This window comes from Sturnus vulgaris, chromosome Z, assembly GCF_052056855.1.
Source record: "Sturnus vulgaris isolate bStuVul1 chromosome Z, bStuVul1.hap1, whole genome shotgun sequence".
NCBI lineage: Eukaryota > Metazoa > Chordata > Aves > Passeriformes > Sturnidae > Sturnus > Sturnus vulgaris.
Window position 1 is genome coordinate 44,218,719 of NC_142283.1, and position 19,339 is coordinate 44,238,057.

The 19,339-nt window shown below is 39.6% G+C and overlaps 1 protein-coding gene across 1 annotated transcript in view; it reads left to right on the top strand.

The window, feature by feature from the left end:
* SLC28A3 (solute carrier family 28 member 3) overlaps nt 1-13,936 on the top strand; it is a 37,797-nt gene extending 23,861 nt beyond the window's left edge. Inside the window, exons 9-18 of the mRNA XM_014869108.2 lie at nt 1,210-1,290; nt 2,258-2,338; nt 3,329-3,454; nt 3,765-3,895; nt 4,660-4,828; nt 6,473-6,670; nt 9,281-9,362; nt 10,178-10,276; nt 11,932-12,055; nt 13,665-13,936. Coding sequence (XP_014724594.2) covers nt 1,210-1,290; nt 2,258-2,338; nt 3,329-3,454; nt 3,765-3,895; nt 4,660-4,828; nt 6,473-6,670; nt 9,281-9,362; nt 10,178-10,276; nt 11,932-12,055; nt 13,665-13,764 — 1,191 coding nt within the window. The 3' untranslated portion in view covers nt 13,765-13,936. The remainder of the gene's footprint in view (nt 1-1,209; nt 1,291-2,257; nt 2,339-3,328; nt 3,455-3,764; nt 3,896-4,659; nt 4,829-6,472; nt 6,671-9,280; nt 9,363-10,177; nt 10,277-11,931; nt 12,056-13,664) is intronic.
* Nucleotides 13,937-19,339: the final 5,403 nt, after the last annotated feature.

Consider the following 19,339-nt stretch of genomic DNA (forward strand, 5'->3'; position numbering starts at 1 on the left):
GTAAACAAAAAGAAATAGTACATAAGTAAGTTGAGAATGGTGGGAATGTTAGGGAAGACTCCATTTTAACAGCTGGCATCAGTCAATGGGCTCAACCTGTCTTCTTTCCCATAGGGATGCCTGTTGGGTAAGAACCAGGCTCTATGTGCTCTGAATACTTTCATTGGGTACTATACCTTGTCTGTGTATTCCTTGAAGTATATTTTTGCAGTCAGATACAATTAGCAACAATCTGAACCTTAACCTGTCACAATTTTGTATTAATAAGAGTGTTATTCCTTAAATTATTCATGTGAATCCTTTATGGATTCTGGCAGTTGGCAGTGGGTAACACACTCCCATATAAAGGGCATGACCTGCTGAGAGGTCTCCCTTATGCTGGTGGTGTGTTTCCCTAAGACAGTCAACCCGCCCTCTAATCCAGCAGGACTGCTCTCTTAAGGACTGTCCCCCTAAAGGGATGCTGACAGACTGGTCAGGTACAAGGGTCTTGGCTTCTCCGGGGACACTGACAGACAAATTAAATGCTAAGGGCAAAATAAGTCTCTCCACATTAAGGGTCGAGGAAGCCTCCCCTTTTCACATGAGAGTGGTACTGGCTTTTTAGCTGTAGCCAATCTGTCTGACTAATTTTGTACCTTGTATGGGAGGGGTTCTTTCTGTTGTATACTAACATAGAAGTGGGGTTGTCCTGCGTATCTCACATACTTTAAAATCAAGTTATATTAGTTTTATTTGGGATGAAAACCCAATCAGAGTGGTTTTAATAGCCCATCAGAGAGTGGGTTAAGCACTCATGCAATTCTTTAAATTATGTTGAACGAAAGTATTTTTCAGTCTCCACAGTAAGAGATCTATACTCACTTTTTGTATTTAGTAAGTATATACCTTTAAATAAATTCTCTTAAAAGCATGTAAATATTTGAATTCACTTAAACATGGCTACAAACTAATGTATATTTTACTAAGCTAAACAGTTTCCAAACAATTGCAGTTGTGTTAGTAAACTATATAGACAAATGAAAATTATTTAATTACAGCACAAACAGGAAGGTAAATAATTTTATAGCACAAGCGTAAACTTAATGATAAGTTTTTAATACCTGTAAGTACAGCTCCAAAAACATGACTCTCTTTTTCAAAGAATAAATAGCCTAAAGGACAGGAAACCACTCTAGAAGTTTTAATGATCTTGTATCTTCCAATCAGGTACTGCCAATTGTGGTTTTCTTCAGTACAGTTATGTCTATGCTTTACCACGTTGGATTCATGCAGTGGCTTATTGGAAAGGTATGTGGTTTTGCCAATTAGGCGCTCATTTTGGCTAGTGTGAGAAATGTTTTGAACAAATGTAGAGGAACCATAGCCTGGAAAATAGGTCCAAATGTTACCAAATCTTAATTGGCATCACATAACATGCTTTCCCTCACTCAGTCTGGTTTCATTGTTTATTGCCATACTGTTAGATTTGCCCAGCTAGCTTTAACATTCCTCAGATGCCATACTTGCTTAATTCTTCCTTTCTGCCTGCTCTTCTCCCAGCCCTCAAAGTGCAGGATGGAGATTAAATCACAGACAGTGGATTTCTGTTAAGCATTTCAGTAGCTATTGCATATACCTTCCTATCACAGATACCCAGATAAGATCAAAGCAGGTTTCTCACCTCACTCTCTGAGTGTTCATTTTTGTCAGCATCTCTGTGTACTGCTACTGTCTACTAAGATAAGATCAAGTCCCCTTTCGGTCCTCTCTGTCCAATAAACCTATCATATGAGGGAAAAGATCTTCCTCTATGGTGGTAGTTAAACCTAATTTGAAGATATTCTTAAATTAAAAGTACTTTGTCCTTTACATTCACAGGATTGTTATATAGGCAGCATGAACATCACCTAGCTGACATTGTGTGCTAAAATTGCAATGAGGCATTTTTTGCCTTAATCTAAATTTCACACTTTTTCCTTTCTTATGATCCAAGTTTTTTTGGGCAAGAAGATAAGTAATAAGAATACATAAAAATATCTGTTTTGTTTAATTTAGTTTAACATTTTTATGCCCAGAAGGAGCCTGGAGTACTTTCAGTTCTGTTAAATTGTTCCTCCACTGTCTTATTTTAGCATGTGACAATTACATGGATCTGTTATACTTTTAAGCTGAAATCATTAATGCAAGAAGTGTCTCTGAACTCTTAGATTGTTATTATTAACTCAAGAAGGAACTGGCAAAACAAATTTTTGTTTCTTTTTTAAAATAATTTTAGGTTGGTTGGATAATGCATATGTTCATGGGGACAACTCCTGTTGAGTCTCTGGTAGCTGCAGGCAACATATTTGTGGGACAGGTGAGTTGGAGGACAGAAAAACATGCTAACGTGTAACAATATTACAGAATTTAGAGAAATAATGTTGCTCATTGGGCATTTGTGTAATAAAAAAATAGTCTCTTATAAAGCTAGGATTCCACTACAGCAAGTCTGATGATTGATTTCCAAACTTGCATATGTTCATATGTCGGCAGTGATGCACGGTGGAAAGGATTTGGGAAGCAATATGTTTTCCCAACAGAAGATCAAGCAAAAAATGTAGATAATAGATCTTCCTGATAGGATTACTCCAAGGCTGTGAAGAAATAACAGTTTTAAGATTCTTTTTCAGTTGAAAAGGCAAGTAGTATGAAAATGTGGCAAGCAAAGCAGGCAAAGGCAGGAGAGAGAGACAGTGAAGGAACCTGAGATCCAGGGCTAGCAGTATAAGGCCTTATTCACAAAAAGAATGGACAGCATCTAACAGACCACTTTAATGGGAAATGCATTAAACCTACAACAATGTCTGTCCCAAGCTTAAAAGCAATGTAGAGACATCAACAATTAACATTCAAGCCTAAATGCACTATTAGCATGATATTTAGCAGTGGTGCATCACCGTATCACACTGCTTCAAGATTTAGTGTAGTACCTTTGCATGACACTGCCTCTAAGATGTGCTCCACACACATGCCAGAGGGACGTGTTTCACTGGACTATCAGCCTTATCTGTGTCTCAGACCTGTGGCTGTCCCTAAGTCACTCAGAACTGGAATAGAATTTCTTGACAGTTTCATTGCGCCTTTCAGGGAGATAGCAAACCAGACAGAATTGTCTTCAGACATTCTCTTTCTTGGGATAAAAAAGCCCCAATCTATTGAAATTTGAGCACTTGTTAGCACTAGGATTGACTAGTCAAAGATACCTAATAGAATATTATGCAGACACTCATTTTTCTGCCCTTAATAAAAGAAATCTTTGGGATTTTAGTAGGGATTTCTTAATTTGGTGCTTGTTTTTCACTTCCAGACAGAGTCTCCTCTCCTGGTACGGCCCTACTTACCATACATCACCAAATCTGAACTCCATGCAGTCATGACAGCAGGATTTTCAACTATTGCTGGAAGCGTCTTAGGAGCATATATTTCTTTTGGGGTAAGACAGGGGAAGAGAACTAGAAAATATGAGGTTTATCTGAAATCTTCTAAGTATTTAGCCCAGCTATAATTCTTTGAAAGTATCCCTCAATCATTCCCACTGTTTGGGTTTTTTTTTGTCTCTGAAGGAATTGGCCACAAAAATCCCTGGTCTTCTGACAGCTCATTCTCTTCTTTATGAGCAATATGAACTTTTAACGACCTCCTGTAGAAAAATCATCCAAACAACTAAAAAATTTAATTGCATTCCTGCATGTTTGTGCATAATATGGTTATAATGGAGTATTTTCTGTCACCTGGAATTCTAGGTTTCTTCCTCTCATCTACTGACTGCTTCTGTCATGTCAGCACCAGCATCGTTAGCTGCCTCCAAATTATTCTGGCCCGAAACTGAAAAGCCTCTGGTAACCCTGAGGAGTGGCATACGAATGGCAAAAAGGTAAACTGATCTAGGTACTAGTTAATACTACTGCAAAAACGAGGTCGGGAAAAATAACTCCTCACACATAAATTTTAGGGGGATTATGCTGTAGGTGTGCAAACAATAAATTAATTACAGACTAAATACTGCAAATGGTTGATTTATGAATTCAGGTGAGTGTGCCCCATTACAATCTAACATATGCCAAGGACCTGGGCCAAACTGTAAATTCTCCAAAGAAAGAGGGAAATGCCTACCCGAGGTGACCTGCCAGGAGGCTTTCCCATTTGTCGTGTTGCTGTCTTTTTTCTGTAATGAATCTGCAAATGCAAACTTATAAAAAGCAATCATTTCAACAACAGCAGCAAATTTGTTGTCCATCTGCAGGGAGATTTCTCTTGAGAATGACAGGCAAAGCAAAAAGGCCTGGAAGGATCTGTTTCTGAATGGCTTGTCTGCAAGGGCTGCATGGAAGAAAAGCAGTGACCACTTCTCTAATCCTAATCCTAGCAGTGCTACAGTTTTGAGATCTGATCCATATCCTGCCCAACCCTGAATGTACCAGAACTCATCCTCAGGGCACTACAAGCATATGCTTCAAGTGTCTGCCATGAGGACTGACAGGAAAAGCCTATTTCACCTCATCATTCCTCTTTATTATTTTCTCTATGAGTGTACAGACAGCTTCAGTATTAGAATTCTAATGAAGTGCATGTACCTTTTAGTTCTTTGTTCTTGAATTTAAAGATGTTCACAGTCTGTTTTTCTCTTCATTGGCAAAGTGAATCAAAGAATCTGCTGCAAGCAGCCAGTCAGGGTGCCTCTACCTCCATCGGGCTGGTAGCAAACATCGCTGTGAACGTGATCTCCTTCCTTGCCCTGCTGAGCTTCCTTGACTCAGCCCTTTCTTGGGTGGGCAACTTGTTTGACTATCCACAGCTGACCTTCGAGGTATGGTCTCAAGTTTTTCCAGCTAACATTTCATGCATAATTTGTCTTTCTCAAATTTAAGTGCTTGTGCGGTTTGTTTGTAGTTGTTTTTTTTTTTGTTCTCATTTTGTGTTTTAATATGATCTAAACCCCCCACTTTTTTTTTTACATGTTCTGAAAAATTTCTTAACAGTTAAAGTAAAAAATGTTTGCCATTTAAGTACTTCTATATCTATTAGTCAGCATATAGTTTCCCTCTGCAGTGTTCTTGTTAGCCGCCAGGGTATGTTTATGTAGACCTGCCTTCTCTGACTTGGCAGTGCAGCACATCTGTCAGTTAGACACTTGCCAAGACATTAGCATCTCCTTCAGCTAAACATAAAAGTGGCTTTAGCTTCAGAAGGTCCCATCAAGCACTTAATGCTCACTAGGTTCACTTAGATGGGGACACAGGGGGAAAGGCTGGACTTGTCTGAAACCAGACTTAGTTCTCAATACAATTACAATATGGAACTGTACCCAAAACACTCAACAGAGCAAATGGGTTTCAAACAGGACTTCTGTTTGAACATAGGTCTGTATAGTTTGAACATAGGTCAGTATGTCATTTTTGACCCAATGCAATCACCTGGTTTCAGTGGTTGGGCCTTTTATGTTTTGCAAGTCTCTAATAAAAGCCCTGTGAGAAACATGAATATAACTTGTGTTAAAGGTGCTGCAGAGGTGAATAGCCACTCATAACAGATACTGCTTCAGCAATACTAAGTTATCACCCTGCTGAGCTTTCACAGATATCTCACTCTACCCCGGACACCCACAGCTGAGGAAAGGCACAAGTATGCATACCTCAGGCATACTCATGCAGGGGCTCATATTTTCATAACTGCTGTGTCGGGTAAGATTTGGACAGGTGGATAGTTCATAAGAAATTGAGACATTCAGACGTGATGCATGAAGCCAATCTTCCCTTCGGAGAGACACTAGCATGTAACTTTTTGTGGGCAGAGAAACCAGTCAGAAATAGTAACTGCCTAAAGACCTCTGTTACATTCCCTAAGGACTATCTGACCAAACCCTTTCACAGTTTTCACTATTTTCTTTATACAGAAATAAGCTATACTGTGATATGGGATTTCTTTTTCAATTTGCATGTCTTATAATGCCAGGAAAGAATAGGTACAGGTTTAATTGTGTCAGATGCACAGATCTTATGCAGAGACAACTCTTGTTTACAGCAGTTGGAGTCCAATAACCTGATAATTAAGCGTGTTTATTAACACATTTGATTTAATCAACAGGAGAACTAGAATCTTCAGTTCTCTTATCAGCTTTTTTAGTTCAATCTTACTTCTTTTCGTCAAACACTGTGCCTAATTTGAAGCCATTATTGAGGGAAAAGATGGCACAAAAACCTTTGTTTTATTTTAGACATAATTTAGTGGCATATAATGATATTTTGTTACATCTAGAGTCTGGATTAATGTTTTACAGTTACTCAAGCATGCCTGACAATTGAAAACTCCGAGAGTTCATGGCAGCAAAAAGTCAAAGCCAATTTTCTGCTGCAAAATAAAACCATCCTTATTTTAAGTTTAGGAAACTTACTGCCTGCCTATTGTTCTTTGACCTGTCTTTTCACCTTTTTTTTTCTTATACATTCTGCAGAACATTTGTGCTTATGTCTTCATGCCATTCTCTTTCATGATGGGAGTAGACTGGGAAGACAGTTTTATTGTTGGTGGACTACTAGGTTACAAAACTTTCTTCAATGAATTTTTGGCTTATGAGCGCCTTTCAAAGCTGATTCAAAACCGAGAAAAGGGCGGAAGCATGTACATTAATGGTGTGAAACAGTATATGGCAGTAAGTACTATTTTCTGTTCTACAGATTTATTTGATCAAGTATTCTAAAGTTGAAGCTCAACTTTTTTTAATATGGCCATAAAATGGTTGCATATTACTCTGAGATGTGTTTTTGAGCAACAGTGTTCAATTATGAATGTGCAATCATGAAATTGCAGTGAAGTGCAGTTGCTGTGACTGTCATTGTCCTATCTGTCTTGAACAAGCATACAAACAGAAGGGGGATGGGCTTGGGAAACATGCAGTGTCCCGCAGGACACCAAATTTAAGACAGAGGCTGCCTTCAAGGCAAGTTTCTTCTTACCTGATTGTCAGCACTTCTCTATGAGCTACTCTCCCAAGAAAACCCTGAGGAACTTGACCTCCTGCCCTCAGAGGTTTGTCCAAGCATTTAACTTGGAAGAGAGGCATGCAGCAAGCTCTAGCAGCTGGCATTACTGGCACACCTCTGCTGTAGGCTATTGTTCCACTTGCAGAGGGCAGTAATAAAAGACCTGTAACACATGGCATACACCTCCCTTGCCACGCTGAGTCCAACCAGTTAGTCTCAATCGAGCTTTCCAGCCTTGTCCCACCTCTCATTCACAGTTTACCCAGCACACATAAGTTGTTGGGTAAGTAACAGATCCTACTACAGTGCCCTGAAGAAGGCAATGCTAAGACCATCTTGCATGTGTGCATGGCATCAAAGGTCATTCAGTGATCTAAGCTGACCTTTGCAGATGTGGCTGTTCCACTATGGCATTCACACACACAGCACATGCTGAATTCATCCTAACCACAGGCAAGAAAAACCATGGTATTCAACTTTACATCTCCATGGATCCTTCTTTCTCAAATAAAGACAGATTGTCACTGTGGAGAAACCCTGAATTAGAAAGTATTTTGTACAGCCCTTATTTGCTTCTTGGAATCAGATGGGATGCTATGGATACCTCTTATATTAAAAAACCAGAATTCCTGACCACTTGCATTCCTGATTAACAGAACATATTTCACATGTGGAGGTAGAAAGCCAGATGGTCTGATGAAATATTCACACCCTTGCCTGAGCATCCATTACCAGTGTTGCTGAAATTCCTGACGATAGAACTCTGAGCTAGAAGGATCTTTCATGTGCCTTGCTATTGCTGTACTTCCTTCTACCACATGAATATGGCACTGAATTCCTGCATGAGTGAATAAGAGTTTTTAAGTATGGGATGCAGCCTTAAAACACAGATCCTAGGAATTTTATTTCACTTTTTTTTTCCCCATAAGATGTCGTGTATGACTTTCACTTTCACTTCTAGTACCTATAAAGAGCTGTATTAGCTTCCATGGCAAAAAGCTTGGAGAAACATAAACAATTTTGATTCATAATGCTGGTAAAAATTGGCTGGTACCCACTGTAATTACAGCACAATGGTTCAGGTGAGGGTGTGCTTGGCTTCCATTTTTTATTTATCTTCAGCTTCAGAGCTCTCTAATTCATCCACACACAGATATTCACTCAGACTGAGCAAACAAGTGTCTTCACCTGAGTCATTAATTACATGGCTTCCTGTTTTCAGAGCTAGGAAAGTGCAAATGAAAGCAGGGAAATCAGAGTACACAGAGCTTTTTCTAGGAAAAGCTGGTAGAGTGGGTACTTGAAAAACATTTTCCTGTATTTGTACAGATTGATTGAAAGTATCTCCAAATTGATGTTCATAAAAGAGGAATTAAACCAGAGGAACTTCTAATAAACAGGAAACCTGCTAGAACACTCATTCATTTTTAGCTTGAACCTAAACCACAGTAAATAGGAATTCAGAGCTGCCAGGGGGAGAAAAATCCATTTGCTGAGATATGTTGCCTCCTTTCTCAAAATGTTTGAACTACACTTGTCTGAAGGCTTGCAAGGTTTGTAGCCTGATTTCACGTAAAGTAATTTTGTGTCCTGTGAGGGGTCTCTCCGTGGAGGCAAAGGCCAACCTTGTCTCTGTTCTGAGGTCCAGGCTTAGTGGTGTTACCCAAGGGGAGATAGGGGGCAGAAGTCAGTATGGAAATAAGCTGTTAATGGGGATTCCAAAATCATAATGTCCCTCCCTGCCTGTCAGCTCATCAATGTACTCACTTCCTAGGAGACCAATTTGCCTTCTTTGCACAGGATGGAGCATGCACAAAGCAGCTTTGTATATAGAGCCCTCTGCTTCAGGGACAAAGAAGTCAGGGATATATACCAAAACTTGAGGTTTCAAAAGGGTTTTATAGAGGCATCCAGCTGTGAAAAACAAGTTGAGTTATAGCTCTCTGACTCATACCTTCAGAAAACAGCAGCTAAATTGCCACTAGTAAGATAAGATTTTTTTTTTTCTTTAATTACTAGTACTCACTTCAAAAAGGCACAACAATATACATGAAAGATAAAATCATCACATGGTTTGTGAGTCCTCACATGGGCAGTGGGTGTAAAAGCCTGTGACTTTTCAACAAGAGAACAAGTCTACCTTTCTGAAAGCCAGACCTTGGGCAGCAACCAAGCAAAACAATTATTTTTGTGCTCAGAGCCACAATGCCATGTTTTCAGACCTTTAAATCACAATGAGCTGTTTCAAACCACTCAGAGGACATGTCTTTGCTTTTCAGGTTCGCTCTGAAGTCATCGCTACCTATGCTCTCTGTGGGTTTGCCAACTTCGGCTCCCTGGGAATGGTAATAGGAGGCCTGAGTAAGAACCACTCTCACAATTTGTTTGTTGAGCAAATCCCAAAGGAACAGGCTGGGGGGTGAAGCTTAGCAATACTAGGGCAGAGCAGCTGCTCTGCCAAGGCCTAGCACTCAACTGTGAATGGAAGGGCATCCAGAGGAGCACAGGCTCTGGTGTGGAGGTACTGGGAGAGGTGCTGAAGGCAAGGGGAAGGAACCAAGCCCTTCTGATAGCCTTCCCTGTTTAGCCCTCAAACATGAGCCTGAGCTACTACTACCCATGAGCTTCAGGAGGAGCAGACCAACTCCATAGCATGCTGGTTTTAAAGATTAATTTGGCTATTTCCTGTAAAAAATATCACAAGTATGCAGTAGGCTTCTAGAGAAAGAATTAAAAAAAAAGGTTTTCAGATCTCAGTGGAAAAAGAAAAATTGATAAACCATCTGAGTTCTTTACCAGGCAACCAGAATTGCTGACAGTCCTCTTTACCCTGAAGCCACAGTGGGCTCTGCAGTGCCAGCAGCGAGGCAGCATAGAAGAGCAAGTCCCAGCCATGGGGCCAGACTCTTCTGAAGGGCACAATCATCCAGCACAGACATGCAAACTACCAAAGCAAACAGAAGTTAGCATTTTATATATAGACCACTCTCTTAACAGAGAGAGTCAACACTGGCACTTGGCCTTCAAATAACATACTAAAAATGTGACATTTTTCCTCCATGTTTCCATTCGTTTAAACCACAGGGTGGTCAATATCTCCTACTGGGGCAAAATCTGGCAGGTTCACCTTCCTTATATGTATTTCTGTTTGACATACACTTTGTTTTTCTTCATAGCAAGCATTTCTCCTTCAAAAAAGAAGGAAATAGCCGACGGTGCTTTCAGAGCAATGATTGCAGGAACTGTGGCCTGTTTCATGACAGCCTGTGTTGCAGGTACAGTGCTCAGCTTTGGTGTCCCCTAGAGTCAGTGACCACCTCGTGACAGTGCACCAGCACCATACTGTATCCTGCTCTGTCACTCAAACACCTGTGTTTGATGTAAAGATTTTAGTTTTTCCATTTTGTGTTTTTGGGAGGGTGGCATGGTGTTTCAATGGAGATGTTTTTTGTTGGGATTTTTTTAGTGTGTTTGTTTGTCTGCGCAGAACACATGACTCATAAACAAAGCAAGTTATAGATGAATTACAATCTGTCCTCCACGCCACTAGATATGGAAATAGAGAACTATTTTGGAAAAGAAACAGAAAAGTGGAATGAAAGTGTGTAAAAAAGAAAGAGTAAGGGAGAACCTGAACAACTCTTTGTCATAATGTTAAGCCAATATTTTGAGTGGGTATTATTTCCACAGAGCACTTAGGCTCCTGAAATAGTCCTAAAATGCGCCTCCACAGCTGATCCATATTTTCAAAATTTCAGCTTCAATCTGAGTGAAGAATCACAATCCAACAGTCATTTTAGGGTAAAATTAAATTAAAGTAAATTAAAAAGAACAAATTAATTGTTCAAAAGATTAATTAATTTATATGTTTCAGAAGGTAAAATTTATCCTTGATATTTCACATTCCCTTTTCCAGTTCTCTTTCCTGAGCATGAGATACAAAATGGTATGATGAAGGTTAAAGCACTCATATTTCAACAGAGAAGAAAGATCTTGGTAGTTTATGTAGCTGAAACCACTATGTCTGTTTCTACCACAACTTCTCCACTCCTTTGTGTTCATGGTAGCAACAGAAACATGCACATTTTAAAGATAAGCCCACACTATTTTCTGGAGGCTACAGAACAGCACACTTAAAATAACACTAGTCTCACAGCCATCCATAATATTTTAATACATGACACTACTCTGCATAACTGAGGAGCCAGGAAACCCTACTCAAATGTGTCATTTCACAATACTGATCTTAAGAATAATATTGTGAACAGCCACTGAGAAAAATCTCTCCAAGATAATAGAATCTGCTTTGGAAAGAAAATTGCATTCCACCCACTCCTGCCATAGCAAATGCTTTCCTTACACTCAGGAGAAAGTAGAAAAGTCAAGCAATTTCTATTACCCCAGTTAGGATAAGAACATATTAAAAATGCGTCCAAGTTCCATAACATTACATATAGAAGGAGCTATCTCTTTCATGCTTTTGTGCCTCCATTACTCCAGTGAATGATGACATTAATATTTGTAGGAAATTTAAGAGAATATCAAAGTAAACTCAGTTTAAAGCAAAATAAGAAGTTCTGTGTTTACTTGCACTTCTATAAATGCAGCTTCATTTTGGTTAATGAAAATACACTGACCCAGCAGTGGGAAAGAAAACTGAAATTATCCAAACGTAACAGGTTGCTGTAGTTCAATTTCTACATCTAAAAAGTAAATTGTTGTGGTTGCTCCTTAATTCAGTTTTTTAAAATGATTCAGATTAGAAGTCTCACAGTTCAAGGGTTTTGACCTTGTACCTTTACACAATTACCTGAAATGGTGATTTTGCGTCAGCCAGGATGGTTCATTTGATCGTGACCCCATGACTCACATTCTCAAGTCTTATCTTCCTCTTCATTACTCATTGAGAAAATTGTAACTTACTTCACAGGAATGCTGACTGTCTCTGGTCTGGAAGTTCCTTGCCACATTTTATTAGGAAATGATACCAACTTTATAGATTTCCCTCCCAAGAGCACAGAACTAGTTGAATGCTGCCAGCATCTATTCACCAGGTATTGAGAACCCTTTATCCTCTGAGTAAAATTAGGGGGCTCACATCTTCTCTGAAAATGTAATTTTATTTTTATTTTTTTGCATTTGGCTTTTTTTTCTTAAGCATCTGCTTTCAGGGAACTAGCATCTTTTAGTGGAATGGCTATTTTAGTGCTGTTTAATTGTTTTTCTCTTCTTGGGGCGTTTTTCTGTTGCATGACAAATGCCTACAGAACCAACAGACAATTCAAAATTTGAACCCTCCTCCTGAGAGGAGGGTCAAGCACTGATCTCTCCTCTGTGGTGACCAGTGACAGGACCTGAGGGAATGGCCTGAAGCTGCGTTAGGGGTGGTTTAGGTTGGATATTAGGAAAGGATTTTTCACCTAGAGGGTGTTTGGGCACTGGAACAGGCTCCTCAGGGCAGTGGTCCCAGCACCAGCCTGACAGAGTTCAAGAAGTGTTTGACAGTGCCTTCAGCACATGGTGTGACTCTTGGGGATGGTGCTGTGCAGCGCCAGGGGTTAGATTCAATGATTCTTGGTTTATCTCAAACACTAACAAAACAATCAAATTAAATATTTGAACTAATATAATGTTAACAGAGTATTTGAGGATAGCAATAACAGAAAAAAGTCAGAAGCCTTTCCCTCCCTTCCGTCTTCTGTCTGTAATGTGACTGAAGATAATAGTAATCAGGGCTGTTTGCATTGAAAACTTTACATGCATTTAAAGTAGAAAAATATTTGAAGATAAATTGTATTTCACAGCTCTCTATCCAATATCCAAGGAAGAGAAGAAATAAATACTGATATTAAATATGGACTATATTCAGTTATACTTAATACTATCTCACAAGGAACCAAAGGTCTATGTATTTAGGTTATGGCAGGAACCTTTCAAATTTATCCTTATGTGCTGCTTTTCAGTTGGGCTTTTTTGGGGTTTTTTTTGGTCGTGGGGGGGGGTGTTGTTTTGGTTTGGCTTTTTTTCTTTTTTGTTTGTTTAGTTTGATTTGGTTTTGTTGTTGTTTTCGGGTTTCTTTGTTTGTGGGTTTTTTCCTATTTTCACAACTAATTACTTTAGAAATAAATACTCGTAATTCCCCCGTTTTCCTTGCTATTGAATATAGAACTCATACAGTAAAAATAATCTCTGGATACATTCAAGCATTCTTATTTCTTTATTACTCCAACTTTTGCTCATCACACTAATTTCAACTCTACCAGGTTGCTACAAAGACAAGAACCTGCTCTATTTTCAGCAGAACAAATGTTTCAGCGATGTTTTAAAAATATAAAAAATATTGAATAGAGAAGTGATACCCTTAATCATTTCAGTTATCTAGGGAGATATACCAGAGGCATGAGGGCTTTATACAGAAAATCAGAAATTATCCTGATAAAAAGGGAGAACATCTGGATGTGGCACTTGGCTGGTTTTTGGAAAGTCTTCTGTTTTGTTTCTCATAAAATTTTAACACATCTAAAGTTACTTTTGAGAAAGTGTGTGTTCCTATGTGCATGTGTGTGTGTATATATATGCATGCAAAGAGAGATTCCCATGACAAAATTCTGTGATTCTGTGAAAAGGACTTTTATCTGATTTCTGCTTTATTTCCTTCCCCAGTGCAAATCATTCGGAGATCTTCCCTGGAGGAAACTACAGTCTGAATTCCTGGAAAGTGTGTTGCCAAATGCTGGGTCAACCTGCTTTTCATTGCACTTAGGTCAAATTTTAATTTTTTTGACAGGTTAGATCATAAATAAGAACTGTGTTCCTTGGAAGAAAGGGAATAAAAATTTCCTTTGCTACAATGAGTGTGAATTTCCCCCATGCAGTTTTTATTTTTCGTCTTTTACCAGCCCAATTCCTCTGGCTTGTTTGGAATTATTTATAAATTGAACTGGGATAAAAGACACCTCTTGCTGCAGAATTCTTCTCCCACTACAAATCAGAATAGAAGAACTTTTCTAAGCCTGATTCTCCTGTTTTTATTTCTACCCTGAATCTGACTAATTTGCCAGACTAAACTGCTATAGGCATGACGAAAATCAGATTCAGAAGATTTGGTTACTGCTTAGAGAAAGCTATGAACTAGAAATAATATTTAGAGTTGCCCCCAATTTCTAATAGTATTTCTGCCCTTTTTGATGCCTTTACTGCATGAAGAGAAATTACTCATATCAGAAATCTGCATTTTCTGCCCAGATAACTATCTATAAATATGTATATATTCCTACCTATACTTATGTAGCTACAGCTGCATATGAACTGAGCTGCAAACCTGTTCTACCTCATCAATTTGGCCACTCAAGCATCCAGACTGGAGGGTAGCCACTCTATGCCACAGTCCTCCTTCTTCTACCCTCAGGAGAGTGCAGGAAGTTGGTCCCTGTTTAGATTTAACTCACCTGAGTGAAAATGTCCAGACTCCAAGCAAAGTTTCCTGTATTAATTCTTCTATATCTATGTTTTTAATCACTGTGAAAACTGATCCTGGAATCACCAGTCAGGAACTTTTACACATACTTGACCATTATCAAATGCAGGAAAAATCAGGTCCATACCATGACTATTCCCTATCAAGCAAGCTTAATGTAGGAGACTTTTACAGGATCCCCTTGAAGAAGAAAGTGTATTATGGTTTTAAGCTTCAGAACTTTCGTGGACTTGAAAACTGATAAGTTCTGTGCAGAGACGGGGGGGAGAGAGAGTAATTACTATCCTATGACATCGTTAATGCTAAAGGCTTGGGGAAAAAGGTCAGAACTAAAGTACAGGAACATTGGAAAATTCTGACACATTCTGCAAATAAAAATTGTGCAGATGGTCTATTCAGGTAAAGCAATTACTAACTTTTCAATCTTCCATTAATTGCTTCAGAATCTTTTCCAGGAAATCCAAGTTCATTAACTTAGACAGCTGCTAGTACAGCTATTTCCAGGGAGTGTTTATTTGAACTTACTGTGAAAGTGCTAGCTTCCTCTGAAGCTCAGTTTATTAACTTAATCCCCAGAAAAGTTATAAATGTCAGTATTGCTACTACTTGTGATTATTATCTCTGTTCTTATATTATTAGATGTTATTTGTTGGCCTAGGTTTAGGAGACTGTATGCTATCCTCAATTTTCAGTGTTTTTAAAGGATATTGATAATCCTGATTAGGACAGATATATGATCATATATTTAATGTGAACCTATCCTAAAGAAAATGCATGGCTTTTATCCATGATTTTTATCCAGCATTCTGGTTATAGCAGAGTTTAGATTTCAAGTAAGTGTAGAGTTTGTAATATATTATTCCAAGGAAAATTAATCAGAAATATTAGTTCTTGCCGTCAAGAAAAGCACAACCAATGTGCTCTGTTTACAAATCATCACTGGCACTCTCTCTCTTTGCTACTTTTTACCATGCTCTATTTAATATCAGTCTTTTGAAATGGCTGCTCTTTCTATTTCACAATTGTATGCTGGGTAAAAGGGCTATTTGGGCTAGTAAATACAATCATGCATAAACTGCTCAAAAAGCCTCTCATATAGCTAAAGGTAGTCACCTTCCTCCTGCAGAAGAGATGCAGTGTGTTTCTTTTCCTTTTTAAGACTCCTCTACAGCTGATTAGCTGAAAGGCAATCTTTGCAGAGTATATATGATATTTCTCTACGCCTGCTCAAAGAGATTGCCCACCTGATTTGATGTTGGCTTAATCAAAACATAATATATGTGGGACATTACATCTTCAGTGAAGCAAAAAGAGCAATGAAAGCTGGAGCAGATTGCTACCAAGTACCATCCCGTACCATCAATTTTCCCTGTGTCCTTGTGATGGTGCTAGGAGTCCAGTGTAGAGCTCTTTGTGTTTCTCTCAACACGAAAATGGAATAGTGCATTTCACCAGCTTGGAGTTACCCTGGCAGCTTGGTCCCTGAACTATCAGTGCCCAGGAACACATTTCTGATAATACGTGTGGCAACAAATCTGCATCACAGACCTCAAAAGAAACACTTGATTTAATCAAATGCTTGCTAGCATGTGTGATGGGTAGACCTTCTAGTGGGATGGATGCCAGGCACCATCAAAGTTGCTCTACCCTTCTCTTCTGCTGTACAGGCAAGACAAAATCCAGTGAAAGGTTTATGGCTTGAGATAAGGACAGGGAGAGGTCACTCACCAAGTGCCATCATAGACAAAACTGAGTAAATATGGGGAAGATTTATTTAATTTATTGCTAATCAATTCAGAGTAGGATACAGAGAAACAAAACCAAACCTTAAAAAGACTCCCTCTGTGCCTTGTGATTAGTTTTACCTGTGATTTTCTCTACCTCCATCCCGATCACCCAGCAGCCTAGAGTGATGAGGAATTGGTGCTGTGGTCAGTTCATCTCGGGTTTTCTCTACCCCTCTTTCCAGCTCAGGAAGAGGAGCCCTCACAGTCCTCCCCTGTTCCATTGTGGGATCCCTGCTGTAGCAGACAGTCCTCACAACCTTATCCAATGTGGGTCTTTCGAGTCTTTCCATGGGCTGCAGTTTGTCGTGAACTGCTCCAGCATTTGTCCCTTCCATGGGGCACAGTCCTTCAGGAACGGGCTGTTTCAGTGTTAGTCCCCAACAGGGTCACAGGTCCTGCCAGCAAACCTGCTCCAGTGTGGACTCCTCTCTCCACAGGCCTACCAAAACCCTGCTACAGCATGAACTCCTCTTTCCATGGGGCCATGGGTCTTGCCAGGAGCCTGTTCCAATGTGGGTTTCTCACAGAGTCACAGCTTTCTTTGAGCATTCACCTGGTTTTGGGTGGGTCTTTTCCACATGCTGCAGGTGGATCTCTGCATACTCGTGGACCTCCATGGACTGCAGGAGCGCACTTGTTTCACCATTGGCTGCACCATAGGTTGCAGGGGAATCTCAGCTTTGTACCTGGACCAGCTCCTGCCCCTCCTTCTCCACTGACCTGGGTGACTTTCTCTCACATTTTCTCACTTTTTCTCTTTAGGCTGCTTCTTCTGCAGCAGGTTTTTTTTTCCCATTTCTTAAATAGTTATCAAGGCACTACCACTGTCATTGATAGGCTCAGCTCTGGTCAGTGGCAAGTCCATCTTTGAACCAGCTGGCATTGTGTCCATTGGACATGGAGGAAGCTTCCAGTAACTTCTCAAAGAAACCATCCTGAATCATACTTCCCTCACCCCCTCCACTACCAAAACCTGGCCACGTAAACGCAGTACACATTCTACACCTATAGACTCAAAGATGCAAATGAACATTTTGTCAATTCACAAATAACAGTTGAAGTCTGTGTGGAGGTAGCTCTGTCTCAAAGGTCTTGCAAAAAAGAGTTTAACTTTCTTTAAAGTTATCAGAATGACAGTGCACAATAGGTTAGAACTAATGAAGGTGACAAGTGAATGAAGCATTAGTGGCATGACTCAATTTCTCACCCTCACAAGCTACCCACTGGATGTCAGCACATATCTAATAGCTTTGTGCTGTACCTTTCTCAGGGTGTTAGTCACTAAAAGTCACTGGTAATAATTCCAGGAAAACTTTCACACAGTTTTGTGTGCAGCAGTTCCAGGAAATCCACTGTATAGATTTTATCATGCTCAGAACATGTACAATCAATCAAAATTACCCTTAAAATAAGGCAAAGTTCTCTCTCGACCCAATTTAGAAAAGTACTGAAATATGTTAAATAGGGATGTCTGGCAGGTAGTAGGAATATTTTTATTTTAATTGGCTGAGATGAGAGGCAGCTGGAAAAAAATGGACATTTTAGAAACAAACTTTTTCTAATTCTACATATCACAGCAGCCATTACAACCTATATACCTTTGTGAACAAGTGTGTAGTTGACAATATACTGTGATTTAACTGACAGGCAGCTAAGTACCACCCAGTCACTTGCTCAATCCTGCTGCTACCTGGGACAGGGAAGAATATTCAAAGCAAAAAAAAAGATAGTTTGAGGCAATAGTAGTAGTAGTAGTAGTAGTAGTAGTAGTAGTAGTAGTAGTAGTAGTAGTAGTAGTAGTAGTAGTAGTAGTAGTAGTAGTAGTAGTAATAGCAATACATATACAGAAGTGATACATAAGGCAATTGTTTTCTATCCACCGACTATTGCCCATTCAGTCCCTAGGCTGCTGCTCTCAGCCAGCCTTCCCTCCAGTTTATAAACTGAACATGATGCCATATGGCATGGAATATCCTTTTGAACAGTTTGAGTCAGCTGTTCTGGCTCTGTGTGTGTGTCATGGTTTAGAAATGGTACTCCCCAATGTAGTTCTCCCACTGGGACCCTCCAAACCACACCATAAATGGCTTATTTCCCCTTCTGCTCCCCATTCCCTCTGGGAGTGGCTGGAGGAGAATTGGAAGCTCAAAAGGTGAAGATCACAGGTTGAGATAAGAGCAACTTAATGGAACCAGCAATGAGATAAGAAAACAAACAGTAACAGCAGCAATAGCAAGAGCAAAAATGTACAAAAGAGAGGGAGACTTGAGTCACATGCAAAAATGCTGTGAACTTGACTGCAGCCAACCACCCCAATTGCTCTGACAGTATCAGAACCAGAATCACCCAACTTTTCCCTCTGTGTGGAAATCTGCATTACCCTACCATTCCTCACTTACTCAACCCAAAGGAGCCCCTTCACCTCAGCAGAGACTCCCTTCCTCTGTCCCTCAGCAGTGATGTGAAGTGGTATAGAAAAATGAGGTAGCATAGAACAATAAGTTGGTATAGACTAACCTCCAAGTCCTGGCCACACCCTTTCCTGGCTACAACAAAAATGAACCCTCTCCTGTCTGGAACCAGGACTGTTTTCTCCCAAATTCTTGTGCTACCCCCAGTCTATTCACTGTTGGGGTGGCATGAGAAGCTAAAGTCCTTGAGTTAGGGTAAGCACTACTTAACAACAACTAAAACATCAGTGTGTTATCAACATCATTTTCATCCTAAATCAAAAACACAGGCACTTTACCACCTACTAGGAAGAGAAATAACCCTACCCGAGCCAAAACGGTCAAAGAGGTATGTCATACACAGCAAGCTATGGAGCCAAATCAATGTTGTACTGCCTGTTTCTTACAAAAGGCATGAATAGAGAGAGGCAAGATGCCAAGGATGCAGAATATTAATACTAATTCTTTTACAGATTGAAACTGTTTTTGCTATGCAGTGGTCAGCCTACTTTTCAATATGCAGTGCCATAAATTCATTGTTCCCAAAAGTTGTGAGTCTGTGGATCACTGACAGACTACCAAATTTCAACTAGAAACATTACATTAAGTGCTTGCATTAAATGC